This window comes from Chiloscyllium punctatum, chromosome 6 (assembly GCF_047496795.1).
Source record: "Chiloscyllium punctatum isolate Juve2018m chromosome 6, sChiPun1.3, whole genome shotgun sequence".
Lineage (NCBI taxonomy): Eukaryota > Metazoa > Chordata > Chondrichthyes > Orectolobiformes > Hemiscylliidae > Chiloscyllium > Chiloscyllium punctatum.
The window spans coordinates 77,364,611-77,387,388 of NC_092744.1; the positions used below are offsets into that span (position 1 = coordinate 77,364,611).

A 22,778-nucleotide genomic window follows, 5' to 3' on the forward strand; every position below is an offset into this window, starting at 1 on the left:
ATTTACTTATGTACACTCAACACCTTTTGTAACTTTCTAATTATTCCCCTTCTCCATTGTTACTGTCTGAGCTTATCAAAGCTACCGCTAACTTGCTAACTTAATATTTTGGTCTAATATGTAGGCCTTCTTACCAGTGACATTCATATAATCTAGGACAATTCTGGCATTAACTTGCGATTTATTGCCATCATATTGCATAAGACCATCTAATTAATGCTCACATCCATACTTTAGTCATGACTCACGTTCCATTTATTAATTAATTCGAAGGTTCCAAAAAACTTGCTGCCTGTCTCCCACTCCATTCCTTCAGAAGAGTTGAAAGTTTACAAATCTCAATGATTGAACATTCCAGAATGTTGAAATAGTGATCACATTTCAACATTGTATAGATTCTGGACAGCGCCTGCAATTGGCAGGGTAAAAATATAACTCCAGTATTTAAAAAAGGAGGGACAGAAAAGAATGGGGAATTACAATCCTGTTTGCCTGACATCCATAGTGGGAATAGTATTTAAAGATATATAAAGGATATGATAACTAGACTCTTGGATAATAATGATCTGATCTGGCAAAAGTAACATAGTTTTACAAAAGGGAATATTTCTGACAAACCTATTAAATGTTTTTGATGATATAACTAGCCAAGTAGATAAGCGGCGAGCCAGAAAATGTTCAAACACTTTAAATATTTTCCTACACAGGTTAAGAGACAAAGCTAGAGCACCGGGATAGAGGGGTAATATGTTAGCATGGATGAATTAAAGGAAAGAAAACAGTACTTATAAATGGTTCATTCTCAGGTTGGCAGGCTGCAGCTAGTGGGGTACCACAGGATCAGTGCGGCTGTTCACAATCTAGCTCAAGGATTTAGATGTGGGGACTAAATGTAATATTTCCAAGCTTACAGATGTCACAAAGCTGGTTTGGAATGTGTTATAAGGTTGATACTAAAAAGCATAAAGTGGATTTGGAAAGGCTGAATATGCAAGTGAATGGTAAATAGATTTAATGTGGATAAGTGAGGTTGTCCACTTGGTCAGAGAAATGGCGGTGCAGGGTATTTATTAAATGATGAGAGATTGGAAAATGTTGATGTCCAAATAGACCTAAATGTCCTTGTTCATGAGTCACTGAAAGCTGGCTGCAAATACAGCAAGAATTAAGATGACAAATGATTTGTTAGCCTTTATCGCAAGAGGATTTGAATATAGGAGTAAAGAGGTCTTGCTTCAATGATATCGATCATTGGTAAGATAGCATCTGAAGTATTGTGCAGTTTTAGTCCCTACTTAAGGAAGTGTGCACTTGTTTTAAAAGATTAAAGCATGGGTTTACCAGGCAGATCCCTGGGATGGCAAGACTGTCCTGTGAGGAGAGATTATTGAAAGAGGGCCTGTATTCTATAAAATCTAAAAGAATGAGAAGTGGTCTAACTGGAAATAAGAAATTTCTTAAAGGGATTGACCAGGTGAATGAAGAAAGGGTGTTTTTGCCTGGCTGGGATTCTTGTCCCAGAGGACAAAGTCTCAGAACAAGAGGCAAACCATGTGGGACTGAGATGAATAGGACATTCCTCACTCATACAATAGTGAATTTTCAGAATTCTGTACCCCAGATATTCAATCATTGAGTATGCTCAAGGCAGAGATTGCTAGATTTCTTTTTATTCTCGAAATTGACGATACAGGGATAGAGTGACAATATAAATGCCATTTTTCTACATGTCCCTAAAGTTGTTTCATTTCTGTCCAGGCACAACTGTTTGCTGCTGGTTGATTCTGTTGCTTCTCTTGGAGGTGTCCCTCTCTACATGGATAAGCAGGGTATGTATTTATCTGATATCCTTCCCAAGAGTAGGCCATCAATCCTGCTGTCTCCCTTGATCCTTTAGTTCCTGTTTTGAAACAATGGGTATAAACTGTACATTGTGGATTCTAGAAGAAATTAATTCTCTTTCTAAAAGTGGCTATTTCCTCTTAGAGAAATATTGTAAAACGTTTGCATGTTTTTGCATTTGGTCCTGCTGGAGCCTTATTGTTGTGGGATGGTGCTGCTTTGATTTACCTGCTAGCTGCACTGTCAGGTACCTCTGTTACTTCTATACATGTTCACGGTTTGTTTTTACGTGACCCTGTTTTGTCCCCATTATTTGGCACAGGGTCAATGATGATAGTTTCGGGAATCATGTTTCACTGCATGTTTCAGAATGGAACAGTTTCTCCCTTTTCTTTGTCTGTCTCCCTCTGGGCTCCCCCTCCACCTATCTACTCACACGGTTGCTCCCTCTCACTGAATCAGCAGATTTATTCAAGTATATGAAGTACAGGCAGTTCTGGGATAATGCATGTTTCAGCAGCGCGATTTGGCTATAACGTCGCTGAAGAATTAAGGAACAGTACTTTCGAGAATGCTAACTTCCGTATGCAAAAGCGCGATTCCAGCGGGAATTGGTTCACGTGCTATGTTCTGTGCATGCGCTGATGTGCGTCTGTGAAGTTCTGCGCATATGTGATGTCAGCGCCAGTCTTTGTGACGTACTGCATATGCTCCGATGTCAGCTGCCAACAGAGCAGCTTTCTTACATTTTTAAAATGTACTGTGTTAAATTTACTTTTGCTTTAAGAAATATGATTTCAACCTTTATTCAGGCTGTGTGATACTTTGTGTTAGACATTTGAATGATTTTTATGAGTGATATTTTCTGCTGATCTGCCCCTGACCCCATTTTTCCCATAGGCCCCATTATTTCTATTGCTCGATTTTCTACGAAGTGAGGTTTTGCTGGAACACAACTACGGCATTATTGGAGAACTATCTAAAAATACTGACACCTTATTAGTAACAGCTAAGGTCAATTTTAATGCATTGCTGAGTATTTAGTTCATTGTGCTCGACTGATGCAGCCATTTTTCTCCATTCAGATATCGACATCCTTTACTCAGGATCCCAGAAAGTCCTCAACTGTCCTCCTGGAACTGCACCACTTTCGTTTAATGACAAAGCCTGGTATGTAACTGTACATCTGCTCAACAATGTAGTGATCACAAGGATCTGCAAGAAGCTGTGTCTGCTCTCACTGTTTCCATCAGAATGTGTATATGCACATGACATCAGGTCATTTGCAGTTCTGTGAAACCCTTGAATCTTGCTAGATGACAAGCCACTGCCAAGAAATAATATTTTATGAAACACCTGCATTGTCCTCCTCTGTTTATTCCCTCCGAGAGCAAGCATCCAGCACAGGTTCAGTTCCCCAGGCTTCTGACTTTCCTTCCTTCCTTGTTCATCTTGGAACCTACAGCATCACCTTTTACAAAGTCTCTTTTTGCTTAACCAAACATCCCTGAAGCCAACACTGAGCATTGAAAGATGAGGGAGGTAGGATGAAAGGATGGTTCAAAAGATTTATTTTTGAGGAGACTTTTCGTTAAAGATCGACAAGGAGAAAGTAGCCAATGTTCCAGAAAGAAGGACCACATCTGCTGAAAGTTGACCATAATGGAGCAGATCATCGTGGAAAAGTAAACCAAGGGTCGGATCAGGAGGAAAGCTGCAGTACTATGACAGGTAGAGACCTTGAGGCGATTTGCAAATGAAGATTAAAAACTTTCTATTGAGAAAGAGGGTGTATCAAGTAATATCAGCAAAGAAAGAGATGACAGAATGTTGCATTAATTGGGATCTTTAAGTCAGAACTGAGAGAGTAGTTGAAGGAAAAGAACCAGTAGATAATGAGAATGTGGATTTCGGTCTCAGTGGCTGTTGGAGAATAAAGGATCGAGGTGGACAAATTTGTAGGGTTAGAGGTTTATTGTCTTGTTGATCAACCGGAATACGGTTTCTTAAAAGTTTAACTCGGGAATGAATCAGACGCAAAGGTTGCAGGCTGTTCGTCTTGGTGAAAGGAGGAGGCTGGCAATGGACATGGAATCTGGGACACGGATGTAGACTCTTTGGCAGAAGCTTTGTCTTCCAGCTGTTCGGTTGAAGGATACTCTGGCTCATCCATCGTTTGGCATCAGGTAAGGACAGGATTGTAGAATGCAATCTGGGTGAGGACAGGATGAAGGTGTTAACAACACATCTAATAAAACTATCTGTATATAGATAACATTACTGAGAGATAGCCTATAGCTGAGGAAAAGGCCATGGCAGCCTGAAGGTAATCATGTAGAACTGAAGGTGAAACTGCTGAGTTATTTTGATCATGTAGTTGAGGTATCTTGCAGTCTGTAACTTGACTGTTGTGTTCCTACATTTTAAAATTACTTAGTGTTGTGAAGCATTTGGACTTCTTGAGCTTATGACAGGCTCCATGTAAACCCCAGGTTAATGCTCTGAGGACACAGGTTCAAACTCACCTCAGTGGCTTGTGGAACTTAATTTTTTTAAAAATACTGTTCATTTGTTGGGCTATCATTTATTGCTCATCTCTAGTTGCTCTTGAAGATGGTGGTGAGTTGACTTCTTGAATCGCTACAGTACATATATAGTGTACCCAGACCCATATCCTTCCCTGATCTGGCCAACATGCTACACCAGCATTACATTAATGTGGTCAACTCTCAGCTCCTTCTAAAATCATCTGATGGTCACTTAGTTCAAGGGGAATTAGGGATGAACAACAAATGCTCGCCTTGCTAGTGATACTCTAAATTGTAGAAAAGTTTACTTTGCCCAAAAAGTCCTAAATCTAATTTAATTAAATCAATTTAATCTAATCTAAATCTAGCTCCAGTGGGTAAACCATAAACCAGCAATGATACAATTCCCATAAATCTGCATCTGTTTCACTCCTCCAACAGTGTTATAGTCTCCACACTGTTATCACTTCTTAAAAACTGAGGAGACAGTTTAAAACAACAGGAATTAGTGGAGCCAGTGGCATGGTGATAACTTCATAGTATCCCTCGCGTGGAAACAGGCCATTTGGCCCAACAAGTCCATATCAACCCTCTGAAGAGTAACCCACCCAGACGCATTCCCATACCCTATTACTCGACATTTCGTCTGACCAATGCACCTAACCTACAGGTCCTTGAACAATATGGACAGTTTTGCATGGCCAATTCACTTAACTTGCATATCTTCGGACTGTGGGAGGAAACCAGAGCACCCGGTGGAAACCCACGCAGGTACAGGGAGATTGTGCAAACTCCACACAGACAGTTGCCCGAGGCTGGAATCGAACCTGGGTCTCTGGCACTGTGAGGCAGCAGTGCTAACCACTGAGCCACTGTGCTGCCCACAGCTGATGGTGTCCCAGCTGATGATTCAATGTTCGCCCTGCCAATTGCTATGCACAGGCTCTTCCTGGTTTTTTAAGCCCCAGTTTGACTTTGGCCCAATAAAACTGCTGGGTTTATTTAATCACATTTAATAATCATGAGCAACAATTCAATGTTTCCAATAAATTCTGTGAATCCAACAGTTTACAGAATTCTTGGTCAGACATTGAAGAATATGCCACGACAACATTCCACATTGCTTCCACAAGTTAGCTTTTAACTTGATCGAGCTCTCATTTCCCCTCTGTTTATATCAGAGACATCATTGTAGCTTGGCATCTCTGCACATGTCAGAATGCCTGCAAGTGATGTCAATCACCAGAATGTCCTAAAAGTACAGAACAGAACGTGAATTCCTTTTACAAAATATTCAACATCAATCTCAAAATGTTCCCCTTTCAAGAGTGCTCTTCATAAATTCAAACGTGGTCTTTGTGTGCTTTTGTTTCCACAGCCAGAAAATATTTAATCGGAGGAAGAAACCTACTTCTCTGTACCTCGATATGAGTTGGCTCTCTAACATCTGGGGCTGTGATGGGAGCCCGAGAAAGTACGATAGAGTTCTGTTCTTCCTTCATTGTTGCAAATAAGCGAGAGTCAGGAAATGTTGGGAAGGAAGGGGAGAGGAGGGAGCAGAGGCATGGGTAGGGTTGAGGAAGCAATTTGTGGGAGGGCTTCTGAAGGATATGGGAGGGGAGAGAAGAAGGAAATAGGGTGGTGGAAGAGTTTCAGAGTAACTGGGAGAAGGGAGGTAGAAATGGGGCTGGTGGGGGAGGAAGGAGAGGATGGGTGAAGGATTAAGAGGGGTGGGCACTAGCGGAGTGGAGAGCAGTTGGATGTGGGGAGAAGGAGCAGGTGAATGTGGGCAGGAGCCCAATGCAGGGGGAAGAAAAGGGGGTGTGGGAATGGGGAATGAACATGCAAGTAGGAAGGAACAGGTGCAAGAGAGGGGGATCTCTAGGACAGATTGGCAGGGAAGGGAAAGGAGCAGGTGTTAGGGGGAAAAAAAAAAAAGAGTTGTTCAAGAGAGGGAAGGAATGCCTGAGTGTCACTTACTCAAGGACCTCAGCTTGTACCTCGAACAAACAGTTATCATGCCACAATATGATTCCATTGTTTAATCCTAACCCTAGCAGCATAAATGTTGAGTACACAGAGATCTGAAATGAAAACAAACTGTCAGCACACTGTCAGAGAAACTCATCAGGACTGGCACCATCTGTGGAGGAAGAAACAGTTACTGTTTCAAGTCCAATAGCTCTTTTTCAGAAAGGCATAAATGTTGGCTTTTCCCTTGAATTGGTATTCTTGTGACAAAAGTTAAAGATGAAACGTTTTGACACAATGTGTCTTTTTTTCAGCAACTGTCAAGTCTTTTACTACCAAATGACAACTTGTATTCCGAACTTAATAGATGTTCTTGCCATTGGTTTAAAATTAAACAAACTGAATCACTGGCTCCAAAAGGCCTCTTACAATATGACATCCATTCAAAACATACCTTCAGATATTCCCACAGTGATTGAGTCACTTTTCCAACACGTTTGGATCTGTGAGTCTTTCTTCACTCAGATGTTTCAGAGAGGCAGAACTCACCAAGAAACAATGCTTTCAATGGACTTTGCTGGAAAAAGAGCAGAATTCCAGGCCCACTATGGGTTATGAGAATGGTGAACCTGACTGAGCTGAGAATTGAGCACTCTCACTCTTTTTACAGATACCATCATACGACCCCCATCACGGGCCTTTTTGCACTGAGAGAGGCACTTGCAATTCTTGCAGAACAGGTGAGGACTGCTTGCTTTCTGAATGTTGCTTTAATGGGGGACACACATTTCATGCCATGCAAAGCACCATGTAGATTCCCGGGATAATAACAATTGGTTGGCAACTAATGGCAGCCTTTTGTCAGGACTGCATCTAACAGAACTCATCTCCTTTTCAGGACAGTACAGCTTACTGTAGACTCAGTACAATATCTAACATTACTCCTCTCCCAGGACAATACTTAATATCCATAGGTACTTATTGTACTCTCTAAATTTCTCCCATTTCTCTTGAGATGTTGATTTCTTCCTAAATACAAGCAAAGGCAGTGGAAATTGTCTGTATGCCCAGCTGGTTATTCTTCCTACCTGACCCTCTTGTTGCACTGGGAACAGCCCAGCCATACTGATAGTGTTCTCATTCTATTATTCGTGACTGAAGACTCGTCAGTATCTTCAATGCAACAATAGTCGCAGGGTCGCTGGTTGGTTGTAACACTAGAGATGCAGAGTGGGAGTTGAATTTCACAAGGGCTCTTGATGTCCGCAATCCCTAGCCCACTCCATTTAAGAAGAAAAGCTGGTTTTAAGTTGGACATACATTAAACAAGCCGCTCCTGCTTTGATAACACGCTCTGCATGGTCTGAAGGAGGTGAGGGTAAGATTTAACACCCCTTCTTGGGAGCATGTTTTACCTTCTGGTCAACCGTGGTCCCAGCAGTGATAGGATTCAGTAATGGATGCTGCTAGGACACAAGTAATCCCTAGACATCTAGAGTGGGGAGACATTGGGGAAGGTAGAGAGCACTGAGCGTGTGCTTCCCTGGCCAGGTTGGAGGTAACAAAGGAGATTAGATTACTTACAGTGTGGAAACAGGTCACACTGACCCTCCAAAGAGCAACCCACCCAGACCCATTCCCCTACACTTAACCCTTCACCTAACACTACGGGCAATTTAGCATGGCCAATTCTCCTAACCTGCACATCTTTGGACAGTAGGAGGAAACCAGAGCACCTGGAGGAAACACACGCAGACACGGGGAGAGTGTGCAAACTCCACACAGACAGTTGCCTGAGGCGGGAATTGAACCCGGGTCTCTGGCGCTGTGAGGCAGCAGTGCTAACCACCGTGCTGCCCGAGAAATGAAATCTTGTGATAGTTGGAGATTATGGCAGGTCCCCATGTGGACAGTGTTATATTCGCCCTCAAAACAAATGTTAATGATCTCTGCTGCCTGTTAATGATTGTTAATAAATTGCATTTTGGCTGGTGATGCTAGTGCCCACCTACCATGTGTTGGGGACAAGGACAGAGGAAGGGCTTCCCATGGCCTAAAGCATTCATCATATTTTACATGCTCCTCACCTGCTAAAAATAAGGGCAAGTTGTGGAACATAACCCTATTAATCTGCATCCATTGCCAGAGGGGAGAAATTTACCCATGATGGTCAAGAGCAGAGGGCTTTTAAAATTTATCTCCTTCCTCATTCACCATCCCATTCTCATTGGAATCCCACTGGCTATTATTTCAATGGCTGAGGCATAAGCCAGTTGGCAGTACAAGATTGATTTGATCAGGTGCCTCAGAAAGGAGCTTTGAAGAGTAGGGTGAAGAAGCTGTCCTAAGTAAGCAAATGTCTTTTATTGTTGGGTAGGATTCTGCAATGCAAAACTGCGAAGGCCGCTGTACTGGAGTATCCCTCTCTAATCTCAACCACAACACTTCCCAAATTCCTGTCAGTGCCTTGTTTCTCACTAGTGAGTTTTGCTTTGGTGTCAGTCAGTGGAGTCTTGAGTTCTTAAACTCCCCCTAGCTCCTCACCCTGTGCTGTTCACCCGATTCAGGTGAACAACCTGCAGTTGACAGGAGAGTACTGGAAGCCAAAGTACTCGGGCCTGAAAATGAATCCAACACAGACTTCTTGTTCCCTCCCTAGTGCTGCTTGCCTGAAACGCACTGGGCTCCTAGTTTCTTCACAAAGTGTAAAATGACTGTCAAATCAGTCTTCATGCTTCCTGAGAAATAGAGCAAAAAAAAATGTTGGAGGTCATGATTTTAATCCCTAGCCCCAGAACATCAACTTCTGCCAATTACACAGCATCCTGCCTGTTGTCCTGATCACTGCCCACATGATTCTGCATCCTGCCTGTAGATGTTTCATTTTTTAGTGTTGGAGATGGGGATTTATATTTTGATTTTGCAGTTTCATTCTTTGCTATACAGGGCCTTGAGGAATACTGGAAACTGCACCAGGAGAATGCTGAGTACCTGCACAAAGGGATAGAGGACTTGGGATTAAAACTCTTCGTAAAGGACAAGGTAATGAGCAGCACAGCAGCTAGGTTGGCGCCAGGCCACCTATATATTATACATTGTAAGCAGTGAGGATTTGAAAATGCAAACAGGAGATCCACAGACTGACGTTGTGGGGTCAAATCCCACCATAGAGAAGGGAACTATCTGAAATTAAAATATAGTCATTTAGTCCACTGATGCCTCTTGAGGAAAGGAAACTTGTTGACTTTATCCGATCTGACCCGTGTGTGACACCAGCTATACAATGGAATTAAACTGAACAGTCACCTGGCATTGATTAAGGGAAAACTTAGTGCCAAAGCCAACCCTGTTGTCCTCCTTGACACCATCATGTGCCCAAATTGGGACAACTATCTCAGACTCATCAAGCAACATGATATAGGGATCATCAAAGAATATCTTACAGATAAAATCTCTGATGCCATTGAAGAGACTGCATATTTCTTGTTACACCACACGACCAATCCACAAAATGTAGCAGTATATAGTGATACTGTCCGTGTAGTGTAGCACTACCACCTTGTTGAAAAAACTACAAACTTTGAACACATCTAGCAACTTGAAACTGGGTCTCAATGAGACACTGTGGGCCATCAGCAGTAGCAGACTTAATCACAACCTGTAATCTCTTGTCTGGGTTGATCCTGCTGCCTACTGTTGGCGTCAAGCTGTGAGTTGAACTCTGCCTCAGTGAAGAGTGCAGGAAGGTATACCAAGAGCAGCACTAGGCATAATGAAAAATGACCTCTATCTGGTCAAGCAACAACATAGGACTGCATGCAAGCCAAGCAGGGGAAGCATGCGATAGGCAGAGGTAAATGCCACAATAAACAGAGCTAAGCTCTGTACTGTTGCAACATTCGTTTGTGAATGGAGATAGAAAATAAAATATTCCCATCTTCAATCATGGGAGCCCTGCATATCAGTCCAAAAAGTACTAAGAAGATGGTCCATCTTGGCCTCCACCTGAGGCTCTCAACATTACCAAATGGTAGTCTTCAGCCAGTTCAACTCCATATATCCTTATCATCTGAAGGCACTGGATATTGCAAATGCTATGGGCCCTGACAACATTCTAGTTATAGGACTGAAGACTTGTGCTCCAGAACTTGCTGCACCCCTTGCCATATAATTTCAATGCATCTACAATACTGGCATCAATACAATGTGGAAAATTTCTCGGTGTGTCTTGTCCACAAAAATGTAGGATAAGTCAAATCTAGCTAATTACAGCCATATCAGTCTACTCTCAATGATCAGAAAAGTGACAGAAGGTGTCATCAACAGTGCTATCAAGCAGCACTTGCTTAACAACCCTCACTGATGCTCAGTTTGCATTCTATCAGGGCCACCCAGCTCCTGACATTATTACAGCCTTGGTTCCAATATGGACAAAAGACTGAATTCCAGAGACGAGGTTAGAGTAGCTGCCCTTGACATCAAGGCAGTATTTGACTGAGCAGAACAGGAGTCAATGTTCACTGATGATTGTACTATGTTCAGCACCATTCACAACTCCTCAGATTCTGTAGCAGTCCTTGTCCAACTGCAGCAAGACACATCCAACATCCAGGCCTGTGCTTATAAATAGCAATTAACATTTGCAGCATACAAGCGCCAGGCAATGACCATCTCCCACATAGGAAGATGGGAATCTAACCAGGATCCCTTAATGTTCAATAGCATCACCATCATTGAATCCCCCAATTACAAAATTCTGAAGGTTACCATCGTCTCGAAGTTGAACTGGAGTAGCCATATATATCTATTGTGGCTGTAATAGCAGGTTAGAACCTAGGAATTCTGGGATGAATAACTGGCCATCTGTCTATTTAAAGTCTGTCATCTACAAGGCTCCAGTCAGCAGTGTGATGGAATACTCCCCACTGGAATAGTGCATCTCCAGTGGCGCTCAAAAAGCTGATGCAATCCAGGACAAAGCATCACACTTAATTGGCAACCCCATACATCAGCACATTTCACTCCCTCCACCATTAATACACATTGGCATCGGTCTGTACCATCTTTGAAACGCATAGGTTTATTTCACCAATTTTTCTTTTAACATCACCTTTCAGTATCACTCTCTACCACCCAGAAGGATCAGGGCACCAGTTGCAGGGATCAACATCTCCATCACCTGCAGGGATCACCATCACCAGCAAGTTTCCCTCCAAAGCCACACCATAATGTGAAACTATGTAACTGTTCTTGCAGCGTCACTTGAAACAAAATCCTGGAACTCCCTCCCTAACAGAATTGTGGGTGTTCCTCCACATATGGACTGCAGTGGATTAAGAAGGCAACTCATCACCACCTTTTACAGGGTGACTAGTGGTAGACAATAAATGCAGGCCCAGACAGCAACACACCTATGAATGAATGTAAAGCACCAGGACACACACACACTCACTATAAATGAAATGTATGAGATAATATTCATAGGTGTTTCAGGTGAAGGGCACGGTTAGGATGTAACCAGTCTCAAGTGATATTACAGTTGTCCATTGGCTGAGAGCGATGAAGAAACTATGGGATGGAAGAGGGTAGGGTAATGTGAGAGGGAGGCATGGGTGCTTGAGCAGGAGATAAGGAACGCTGATAAAATAGCATTCTTTTGAAGAGATAAAACACTGGTAGGAGCTCTGATTAGGAGCAGCTGAATAATAAACTTACCAAGTCCCTGCAGTGACATGTGTACCTGGGGACCCAAATAATACCAGTCTTCCTCCACAGTTCTTTCTCTCTTCCCATTAATATTGGTGATTTGGCTTCCAAACCAAAGTGAGTAACTCATCTCCTGACTCCCCAAAGCCTGTCCACCATGTACAAGGCAAAAGTCAAGAGTGTGATGGAATACTCTCCACTCACGTGGATGGGTGTAGCTCCAAAAACATTCAAGAAGCTTGACACCATCCAGAACAAAACATCCCATTTGACTGGCACCGCGTCCACAAACATCCACTCACTCCACCACTGACGCGTAGTGCATTTGCTGCTACTATCTACAAGATGCACTGCAGAAATTTACCAAAGAGCCTTAGACAGCACCTTCGAAATTCATGACTGGTTCTACAAGGACAAGAGAAGCAGATACCCAGGAACATCACCACTTACAAAAGGTCTCCCCCCCCCCCCTCACCCCGCCAAGCCACTCACCACGCTGTTCCTGATTTCAAAATATATCACCATGCTTTTGCTGTCACTAGGTGAAAACCTTGGATTTCCCCCCCCCCAACAGCATTGTGGGGTCTACTGACAAATATGGACTGAAGTGGTTCAAGAGGCAGCTCACAATCACTTTCTCAGGGGCACTTAAGGATGGGTACACCCATGCTCTACAAGCGAATAAAAAGAGATAATCTCAGAATTCCCCATATTAAATTCAATTGGCCCACCAAATTAATCTATGTATTCTTGTAACTTCCTTGCCCCAACTACACAAATTAATCTTAGAAATATCTTTGTACCATTTGTAAACTTGCACATACAACCTCAAGTCTTTGTTCAAGTCACTGATATATGGCAAAATACTGAGATCATTAAGAAACCCTTCATGGAAATGGCAATTAAACCCAAAGACAAACTAGAAGAAATTGCCTCGTTCTAATGTGCAGCATATAAACTCAAGGCCTTCAATATCCAGTCCTGAAATAAAATAGGGCATTAATGAAAATGGGGTGGTTCAAATAAGGAAAGAAAGACATTAAAATAGTTTGTTTTTCATTCTTCAGGCCATTAGATTGCCCACAGTTACGACAATTGCAGTACCAGAAGGCTATGAGTGGAAAGACATCACGGATTTCATCATGAATAAATATCAGATTGAAATCACTGGGGGTCTGGGGCCTACTATTGGAAAGGTACGTGAGGTCCACCTACAGGGAAAATAACCTGGTATATTGATTAAAGGCATGTACTGATATTCATGTTATTCATTTATCTGTACAGTTTGCAGGAAAAATTTAACTAAAATAAGGTGAGGTCTACACATGCAGCTGATGAACTTTACAAATTGTAAATTATGTAAAGGGATTAATGTGGTGGTGAAATAAAGCATTGCCTGAAGGTATTAGAGCATAGCTAAGGCCTTGGGAAAAGAGCTGGGTGGTGTGCATGGGGAAGGGACAGTTGATTATTCTGACTTTAAAACAACAACTCTTTGAGGAATCTTTCACATTTGTTTCCACTCACCTGCATTATTCACTTTATTCTGCCTGAACAAAAACAAATCTTTGATTAAACTATTCTATTCACTTGGGATTGCATACATGGCAAGTTCCTAATCTTACTGCGGTAGCTGTGTAGAAACAATTGCATACACCTCATTTGCAGTTCATTTCAGCTCTCTGGTAGGTCTTCAGTTTTAAACTATGTTAGCAGATGACTGCCAGAGGCTCCCTTCAGAAGGGCCAACAGAGAAAATGCCTCTAAGATTTAAGTTTGTGCAGAAGACGATTCTATGGGCTTATGTTTTAGGCCAAGCAGCTGGAGGAAGGAGTCATATAGTTCACCCTTGTGGGACTGGTATTTAATTTTAGGGCAAATTCCTTACTCTTGTATTTCTAGCAGAATGGCATGGCGACACAGGGAGGTGGTTCACTAACAGTTGAGTGTTGTGGTCTCAGAATAATATTAAGCCCAAGATACATAGATAAATATATGGGATAAACTCAATAGATTAGTCACCCAAGCACAGCAACATTGTACATGTGGGTTTTGGTTTCTAGTTCTATCTTTCAAAAACTCTGAAGAACTGTTGAAGACCATGCTCCTTCACAGTGTTTCACCTGTATCAATAGTAGACATCACAGATAAAACTTCATTAGGTGCTGATTCATGAATTCCTTATACAGTCCAGTCATACATCCTGTTTTAGTTGTTACAGAATTACTTCCCTCACGCAAGATTTCCTATCTTACCTGTTCTTTAATCCTTGAAAGAGCAGACCTTAGTATCTGTTATCTTTCTACAGCTAGTGGTTCTCTCTATTTCTCTGTTTTGTACATTAGCCAGAAAGTTAACCTATAATCATTCATGGTTAACATCATTATTGTTACCATTTTTTGGGCACTGGTTTCTTAATGTCAAATTAAGACATTAAAAGTAGAAGACAAGCAATGTTTTCCTGTCCTGTACTTATTGGGATTCTAACATTCTAAGGTGTAAAGAAGTTAATTCTTTATTAACTCCCGAACATGCCCAAAGGTAGGTTGAAAATAGAACTACAATATTTATTCTCTTTGTCTTAAACCACTTCAATTGCAATGATCACATATTCCATTTGGAACGTGGGATTAATGGATTTAGACTAACATTTCTAAGCAATCTATAACTAAATCAATTTATTTCCTGATCTTAGGTTTTGAGGATTGGATTAATGGGCATCAACTGTACAAAAGCAAATGCAGACCTTGTGCTCAGAGCTCTGAAGGATGCACTTGCGCAGTGCAAGAAAAGCAAACACTGAGCCAAGGCTGAAGGTATGGAATGGTTCTGGGATCTAACAACCAGCTGACCGAACAGGAAGCTAATCCTTCAATAACAAAACCTGAATTACTTTGCCTTTGGTATAATAAATCAGAACATACTTCCAACTGTACAGAATCCTAGCGATTAGAAAATGAAACTCAAAAGGCCAAATGTTGTTTTGCTTTGTGATATCTATTACCATATAAATACAAAGGATCTATTACATAATACTGAAGAGCACTATTAAATTCAATCTTATCTGAATTCGCAACAAAATATTTTGGAAGCTGGTGTGTATTTGAACATTGTCCTAGTATCAGTCACCAATCTTAATTCTCTCTGCAAACAAACATTTCAAAGAACTTCATTTTTCTATTTATCTCAGCTTTAGCAAAGTCCCCTGATAGGTTCAGATGTCAGAGGATGAGGGCGAGGAATGGATTTGGGCCGTGGGTCATAATTATCTATTGTAATTACTACACAATGACATAAATCAAGCAATAAACAAATTAAATGACAAAATCTCACCCTTCCAATCAGGTTAGTGCAATTATGTGACTGAAACAGGAAAGGGAGTTTATTGTAGAGACTGCTTTTTGGATACTCTGAAAAATTGAGGCATTATGGAGATGGGAGACCTCAATATGTAACTATAACAACTGTGTTGCATGAATTTAATACATTACAGTGTAAAATTCAACGGACCCCCACATCCATGTATCTACTGAATAAACAAATTTCAATGGTATGTTCTTGAATTAATTTTTAAATTGCTCTGCAAAACCTCACAACCAGTTCATTAGACATGCGATCAGTTACACATTCAGATGCATTCTATAATTCCAATCTTAAACTGCTTACTTCTTTTTCCCCCATCTATCCTTCAATACTTTAGATTTCTACTTTAGGTTGATACTCCAGGACAGTGTTGAGGAGTGCTGCAGTGTCAAATGTCACAGCCTTCTGATATGACATTACACTAGCTATTGAAATGAATGTGAAAGTTCCCAACTTCCCAGGCAGAACTTTTATAGGCGTGGGACACTGACCTGATGTCCTGGCCAATATTCCTCTCTCAACATACATCATAACTCATCTCACTATAGCATCGCTTTGGCAGGTATCTAAGAGAAATATTATTGTTTCATATTCCATATCAAAATATGAGGTGATTCATGGTCATTAAATGTACTGAATCTTTATCTCAACAAATATTGATCAAATGTAACACAAGCACAAACACAATTTGATAGGAGCCTTAAAATTAAAACCTTGTTTGACTGAGAAGCAAGTCAGTGAGCATAAGGGCGATTAATGAATGGGACTTACTGCAAATTAAGACACAAGTAGCAGAGTTATGGATGACCTCAGCCTACAGATGAAAGATTGTGAAAGATCAGTCAGTAATATGTTTAAATTGATAAATCTGGAGGTAACAAAGGCAAGGATGAGGGTTCGAACGGCAGATAATCTGAGGTGGATCAAAGTCACGTAATGTGGAAATAAATGGTCTTAAGAGATGGGATAAATATACGTTGGAAGTAGCAGGAACTCCGGGTGAAATGTTACATCACAATTGCAAACTCTGTGGGTTAATCTCTGGGTGTTGCCAGGAATAGAGCCGGAATAGGTAGCTGTGTCAGCTAGTTTGACGACTTGAAAAAAATGGCTTCAGTTGTCTCAACGTTTAGTTGAAGGATATTTCTGCCCCTCCGGTACTCTGTTAGAAAAATATTTGATCACTTAAAGTCAACTCAAGTGGTGGCGAGATAGTGCTGGATGTGGTCAGGGCCCATGTGAAAGCTAAAGCTGTGCTTTCACATGATGTTGTCAAGTGGCGGCATGGAAAACAATAAACAGCAAGGAACAAAAGACCAATTTTTGTAGGACACCAGGGTAATGTTGCATGAGTTGTAAGAGAAGTTACTCCCAGTGATGGTCTGAAAACAATTAGAAAGACAAAATTGAAACCCCCTAGGACAGCAATCCCATCCAGCAGTACAGCACTAGGCTGATGTTGGAGGAAAACTGTGTCATCAACTGTCAGGCTGCAGCAAGTTCAAAAAGGTCAAGGAGGGGAAGCCTACCTTTGTCACTGTCATGTACAATGTCATTTGATAATTTATTAAAAACTATCTCTGTACTGCGACAGGCCTAGAAACCTCATGCAAGGAATCAGATATGCAAGCCTGGGAAAGTTGTGTACATATTTCAAAGATGACAGAACATTAATGGACTTGGGAAGGATAGGGAGGTTTGGGATGGGGTGGTGGTATTCAAGGTTTGGTTTGTTTTGAGCAATTAAGTTGAAACTTTTCAGCTCAAGGCTGGACTTTGTCTAGAGCTTGGAATCATAGAATCTCTACAGTGGATGCAGGCCATTTGGTGCAGAGTCCACACCAACCTTCGAAGGGCATCCTACCCACATTCACACCCTATCCCTGTAACCATGCATTTACCATTGCTAACCCACTTAACCCACACATGCCTGGACACTATGGGTAATCCATTTAACCATCTTTGGACTAGAGGAGAAAACTGGAGCACTTGGAGGAAACCCACGCAAACACAGGGAGAACGTGCAAATTCCACAGGGTCACCCGAGGGTGGAATCAGACCCAGGTCCCTGGCACTGTAAGCCAGCAGGGCTAGCCACTGAACCACTGTTGCTGCAGGCAGATAGACAGTTCTTTTCATTAAGGAGCTGTGAATTAAAGCAAATGTTGTGAACTCGATGAGCAACTTCACTTCTGACCTTATTTTTTTGAGCGAGGACCATTGATGAAGCAGCTGAAGATGGTGGGTGTCCAACAATCATCATCCTAATTCTGTATGTTAGAAATGACATCAGACAATGGCAAGTTCTTTTTCCCAGATTCCTATTGACTTCAATTTTATCAGGGATCCTAGCTGTCACACTCTGTCAAATGGTGCCTTGATGCTGAAGGCAGATACTCTCACCTCATCTCTTGAAATTTACTCTTTTTGTCCTTTATTAGTCCAAGGCTGCTATAAGATCTGGAACGAAGTGATTGTGGCAAAATCCAAACTGTTGCTTAGGTGTTACTTGATGATATAACCCCTGACATTTACCTAATATTTGAATGTAGCCTGGTAGGGGATAACTAGCTGAACTGATTTTGAACTCCTCCTTGTGGACTGGACATAGTAATGCAATTATGCATTTGTCTGGGAAATGGTAATGTTTTAAGTGTACTGGCCCAGCTCAGCTTTCGGCACTTGTGAACAGGCACGCCAGACTGATTTCATTCTGACAATTTATTGTGTCTAAGGCTTTCAAAGAAGTTTGTGAGAAGATTTGTAGCTCGGGTGCTCGTTGTTGTGGTTCTGTTCGCCGAGCTGGGAATTTGTGTTGCAGGCGTTTCGTCCCCTGTCTAGGGGACATCCTCAGTGCTTGGGAGCATCCTGTGAAGCTAAGGATAGCTGGTCGTGTCGTTTCATGGCTAGTTGGTGTTATCCTTAGTAGCCACACACGCAGGTGACAAGCAACATGAGTTCGACTGGGACAACACTACTATTATAGGACAAGCCAAACAGCCAGGGAATTCCTAGAGGGATGGCACTCACCCACAGATTCTATCAACAAACACATAGACCTGGACCCAATATACTGGCCACTGCAGCGGACAGCTGGAACTGACAACCGGAAGTGGCAGAGACAAACCACTATAAATGCTGGAGGAAACAACACAGAAGCATTTCACAGGAGGCTCCCAAGCACTGAGGGTGTTCCCGAGACAGGGGACAAAATGTCTGCAACACAAATTCCCAGCTCGGCAAACACAACCAAACAGCTTTCAAAGAAAATTGCTTCAAATACCATGAGGCAAAGGTCAACATGAAATTAAATCCCTGAAGACACCGGTGAAAAATCTCACAACAGACCATAGTTAACTTATTGCTATAAAGTAATAGTGGTGCCCATAAATTTTTGTTTGTGAATTACTGGTTACTAAATTAACTGTTAGCTTTGAATCCATTTCCTTAAGAGATTTATTGGCTTTTGCAGTTGGCATGTTTGAGCCAGAGGAATGAAGAACTTCATTAACACTGTCAAGCAAGAGGACAGTATCCATAAATATATGATCTTAGATGGAAAATCATGGGAAAGATATGGTTTCAAAATATGGCCTGAAGAGTAGAAGTCACGATAATTAACTGTCCATCACTTCCAAGCCACTATAATGATGAATACCTAGGTTTGAGTCACAGGTCAGAATGTCACTGAAGGAGTCAGATGCTACAGAACACAGTACCTGCTAAGCCACTTGAACTGAAACCACTGCAATTTACCACTCATCAGAACTAGTGGATAGAGAGTCTGTGACTAGAAATAACTGGAAACTCTTAATTGGTAGAGGGAGGCAGTAGCTGAAAATGTGTTGCTGGAAAAGCGCAGCAGGTCAGGCAGCATCCAAGGAACAGGAGAATCGATGTTTCGGGCATAAGCCCTTCTTCAGGAATTGAAACGTCGATTCTCCTGTTCCTTGGATGCTGCCTGACCTGCTGCGCTTTTCCAGGAACACATTTTCAGCTCTGATCTCCAGCATCTGCAGTCCTCACTTTCTCCCCATAGGGAAGCAGTAGAAAAATAAGTTCAGATGTCCCTTGAAAAAGGCTGTTGCTATATTCAATCCAAAATTATGAGAAAATATTTCTCAGTGATATATGTTTTATTGCTTTCATCTGAATGAGTTTATCATGAAAAACACATATTTATATTAAGTATATAATCCAGCATTGGGAGTAACCCGGCGTTATTTAATTAAAAATGACTAACACAAAATGCAGAGTACCATTTCCTTGCTGCACAATAGTCAGTCCCTTGGCAAATTAAAAAAATAACTAATTTAAATTTTGCCTATCAATGCCTTTGTCTAAACAGGTTTAATTTTATCTGCCTCTTTAAATAAATACACAATGGCCTTTACTTCAACCCAGAAGTACAACCAGTTTTGTCGGTGAGGTATGTTTGGAGGATTAAGTTTTAAATACCAACGCAGAGGATCATAGAAATATCATCTCCAACTGCTTTGAAAACATTATCCCAACCTAGCAGAAATCAGAGGCATCGCTCATGACTACCATTTTCTATCCCTGGATTCCTGTTGGCAGTATTAAGTTCATTGCTGTGTGCTACTTCCCAGATTGTGCAGCACACATTTCAATTTCACTAACAGCTTGTTTCAGATCTTCTATGATGGCATCTACATCCTCCTTTGATGTTGCACGTCCCACACTCAAGCGAAGTGCGTTCTCTGCCACCTCATAGGGAATGCCACTGTTTAGCAAAACATGGGAAGGCCTAGAAAAGCAAGATTGATGGTTACAGGATGTGAGAGGGAGAAAGAAAATAAATGCATTTAGCCCACCAAATGAACTTCCTCCAGAGAAATGAAAATAGCTGTCAGACAAGCATGAAGGGAGTAATTAATTCCCTCTACCTTTATGTTTGCTTGAAACCTTTAATCCAATTCCTAACCAGATATTATTCAGGTGCCCTTTGAAGGGGTTTCACCAACAAGGTACATGCTTGTCTGACAGCTATTTTCATTTCTCTGGAGGAAATTCATTTTGCTTTCTCCAGACTTGCCATCAATTCAATTTTTGGATGATCAGGTTTCTACAACAATGAAAAATAAATGACCAACTCCGGTCCCATCTACCCCAGCTAAATCTATCCACTTCTCTGCAAGGTTTCTCTGCCCAGATTCTACTATCCTGAGGGGACATCCAGTTCTGATTCTGATCCTGTATTTCATTCTTGACTTGGGTTTGGCAGGTTGTGCAGTGGCTGTACATGGAGTGTACTCTGAGATGTAGGTGGTTGATGGAGGCCTGCAGGAGTAAGTAGTAAGCTGGAGTCACGAGCTCACTGCTCTGACTTTCATGTGGGAAATTGCTTCTCTCCGATTACTATTGAAAATCCTGTCTCTCCACTCAACAGTTGGTTTGAAAATGGGATTTTCTGCTCTCAACTCTGGGAAGCTTCCCATTGGCTACTTCATATGATTCTCCCAATTTTCTTGCCATTCCCTATGTCATTCAGGGCTGGGAAGATTCTGCCCACAGATTTTAAAATAGCAGTCTTTACTGCGACATGCACTGATCAGCTGCGTACTTTCAGTCTCCAACATGACACATCAGGGAGGGAACTTCGGGAGAACATCAACATCCTTCAGCAGTGTGGAAGGGACAATGGGCAGCAGTTATGTGGCTGAAATCTGACATTATATGCTTATAATTAAAATGACAATAGGTCATAGTGCTGAATATACAAAACGGTCTTTAACTAAACCGTAACTTTCCATTTTTTAAACTATTCCCCATTACTATTTATTTTAAATCAAGCAATGAGGTGATTAAATGCGAAATGGCAAGGAAGATATTATTGAATCAGAACTATTAACCCTCCTAGTTTTTAAAAATGGATACCATCTACATCCAGAAAATAGTCAAAATCCTTATCTTAATTGTAAATACAATTAACAAGTATTGAGAAGATTTCTAGCTCAGGTTGAGGTTCTGGATGTAGGTTTGCTCGCTGAGCTGGAAGGTTTAAGTTCAGACATTTCATCACCATACTAGGTAACGTCTTCAGTGAGCCTCCGGACAAAGTATAGCTAATGATTCCTGCTTTCTATTTATATGTTTGGGTTTCTTTGGGTTGGTTATGTCATTTCCTGTTCTTTTTCTCAGGGGTGGTACATCAGGTCCAGGTCAATATGTTTGTTGATATGGCATTCCAACTGGAACTCTGCTTCTAGGAATTCTCGTGCGTGTCTCTGTTTGACTTGTCCTAGGATGGATGATCCACAGGAACTACGCATAGCAGAGAAAAATTACTTATACAGTGTATTCAAAAAGAACGGGTACCCAATGAACACAGTCTACAGATTTCTCAGCAACAAACCTAAACAAGCAGACAAAACACATCCAGAAACCCAAGCCACTCTCCCATACATCAAAGACATCTCGGAAATGACTGCCAGACTACTCAGACCCCTTGGCATCATGGTAGCCCACAAACCCACCAACACACTTAAACAGCAGCTAATGAACTTGAAAGACCCTATACAGACAACAAGCAAAACTAATGTCATTTACAAAATACCATGCAAGGACTGTAACAAACACTATAATTGGACAAACAGGCAATAAACTAGCCACCAGAATACATGAACATCAACTAGCCACAAAATGACATGAACATCTCTCACCAATATCCTTACATAGAGATAAGGAAGGACACCACTTCAACTGGGACAACACATCCATCCTAGGACAAGCCAAACAGAGACATGCACGAGAATTCCTAAAAGCATGGCATTCCAACCAGAACTCTATCAACAAATACATTGACTTGGATCCCATTTCCCGCCCCTAAGAAAAAGAACAGGACATGACATCACCATTGGAAATGATACCACCACAGGAAATAACATCACCAAACCAAATATAAAAACAGAAAGCAGGAATCATCAGCAATGCTTCGTCCAGAGGTTGAAGATGTTACCTAGTATGGTGATGAAACATCTGAACATGAATCTTCCAGCTCAGTGAGCAAACCTACATCTGTAAATACAATTGTAATAATTCTGTTACAATTCAATCTTACTATAGAGAGGAACAAGCAAGGTGTCTGAGGATAGCAGTGATGACATAATGACATTTAAGATTATTCTGTCACCTATTCCAGAATCACAGGAGTGAACTTGGGGACCTCTTACCTATTGCCTTTGTCTGAATGGCAAGCAGCTCCAACACTAGCCAACAGCCTTCGACAATGTAACAGCACTGTCCGACCTGGCACACAATGGAATAGTTACTGTGGCATAACACATTCACAGTAGTGACTCAAACATTCCCCAACCTTGTGCTTTTTGGGTGTTTATTAATACCAGA

The 22,778-nt window shown here is 41.5% G+C and overlaps 2 protein-coding genes across 6 annotated transcripts in view; one reads left to right on the forward strand and one right to left on the reverse strand.

The window, feature by feature from the left end:
* agxta (alanine--glyoxylate and serine--pyruvate aminotransferase a) overlaps nt 1–15,600 on the forward strand; it is a 28,439-nt gene extending 12,839 nt beyond the window's left edge. Inside the window, exons 5-11 of the mRNA XM_072573054.1 lie at nt 1,759–1,829; nt 2,928–3,012; nt 5,749–5,844; nt 7,012–7,081; nt 9,288–9,383; nt 13,115–13,243; nt 14,743–15,600. Coding sequence (XP_072429155.1) covers nt 1,759–1,829; nt 2,928–3,012; nt 5,749–5,844; nt 7,012–7,081; nt 9,288–9,383; nt 13,115–13,243; nt 14,743–14,850 — 655 coding nt within the window. The 3' untranslated portion in view covers nt 14,851–15,600. The remainder of the gene's footprint in view (nt 1–1,758; nt 1,830–2,927; nt 3,013–5,748; nt 5,845–7,011; nt 7,082–9,287; nt 9,384–13,114; nt 13,244–14,742) is intronic.
* The window catches only part of scly (selenocysteine lyase), a 43,298-nt gene continuing 23,525 nt past the window's right edge, over nt 3,006–22,778 (reverse strand). For 2 of the 5 annotated variants that reach the window (XM_072573051.1, XM_072573049.1), the window contains 2 exons: nt 22,604–22,679; nt 3,006–4,054 (listed from right to left, as the gene is read on the reverse strand). In XM_072573051.1, the coding sequence (XP_072429152.1) occupies nt 3,691–4,054; nt 22,604–22,679 (440 nt within the window). In that variant the 3' untranslated portion in view covers nt 3,006–3,690. Of the gene's footprint in view, nt 4,055–19,527; nt 20,179–22,603; nt 22,680–22,778 lie in introns of those variants that run through there. The other 3 variants (XM_072573052.1, XM_072573050.1, XM_072573053.1) reach the window with 3 other exon arrangements.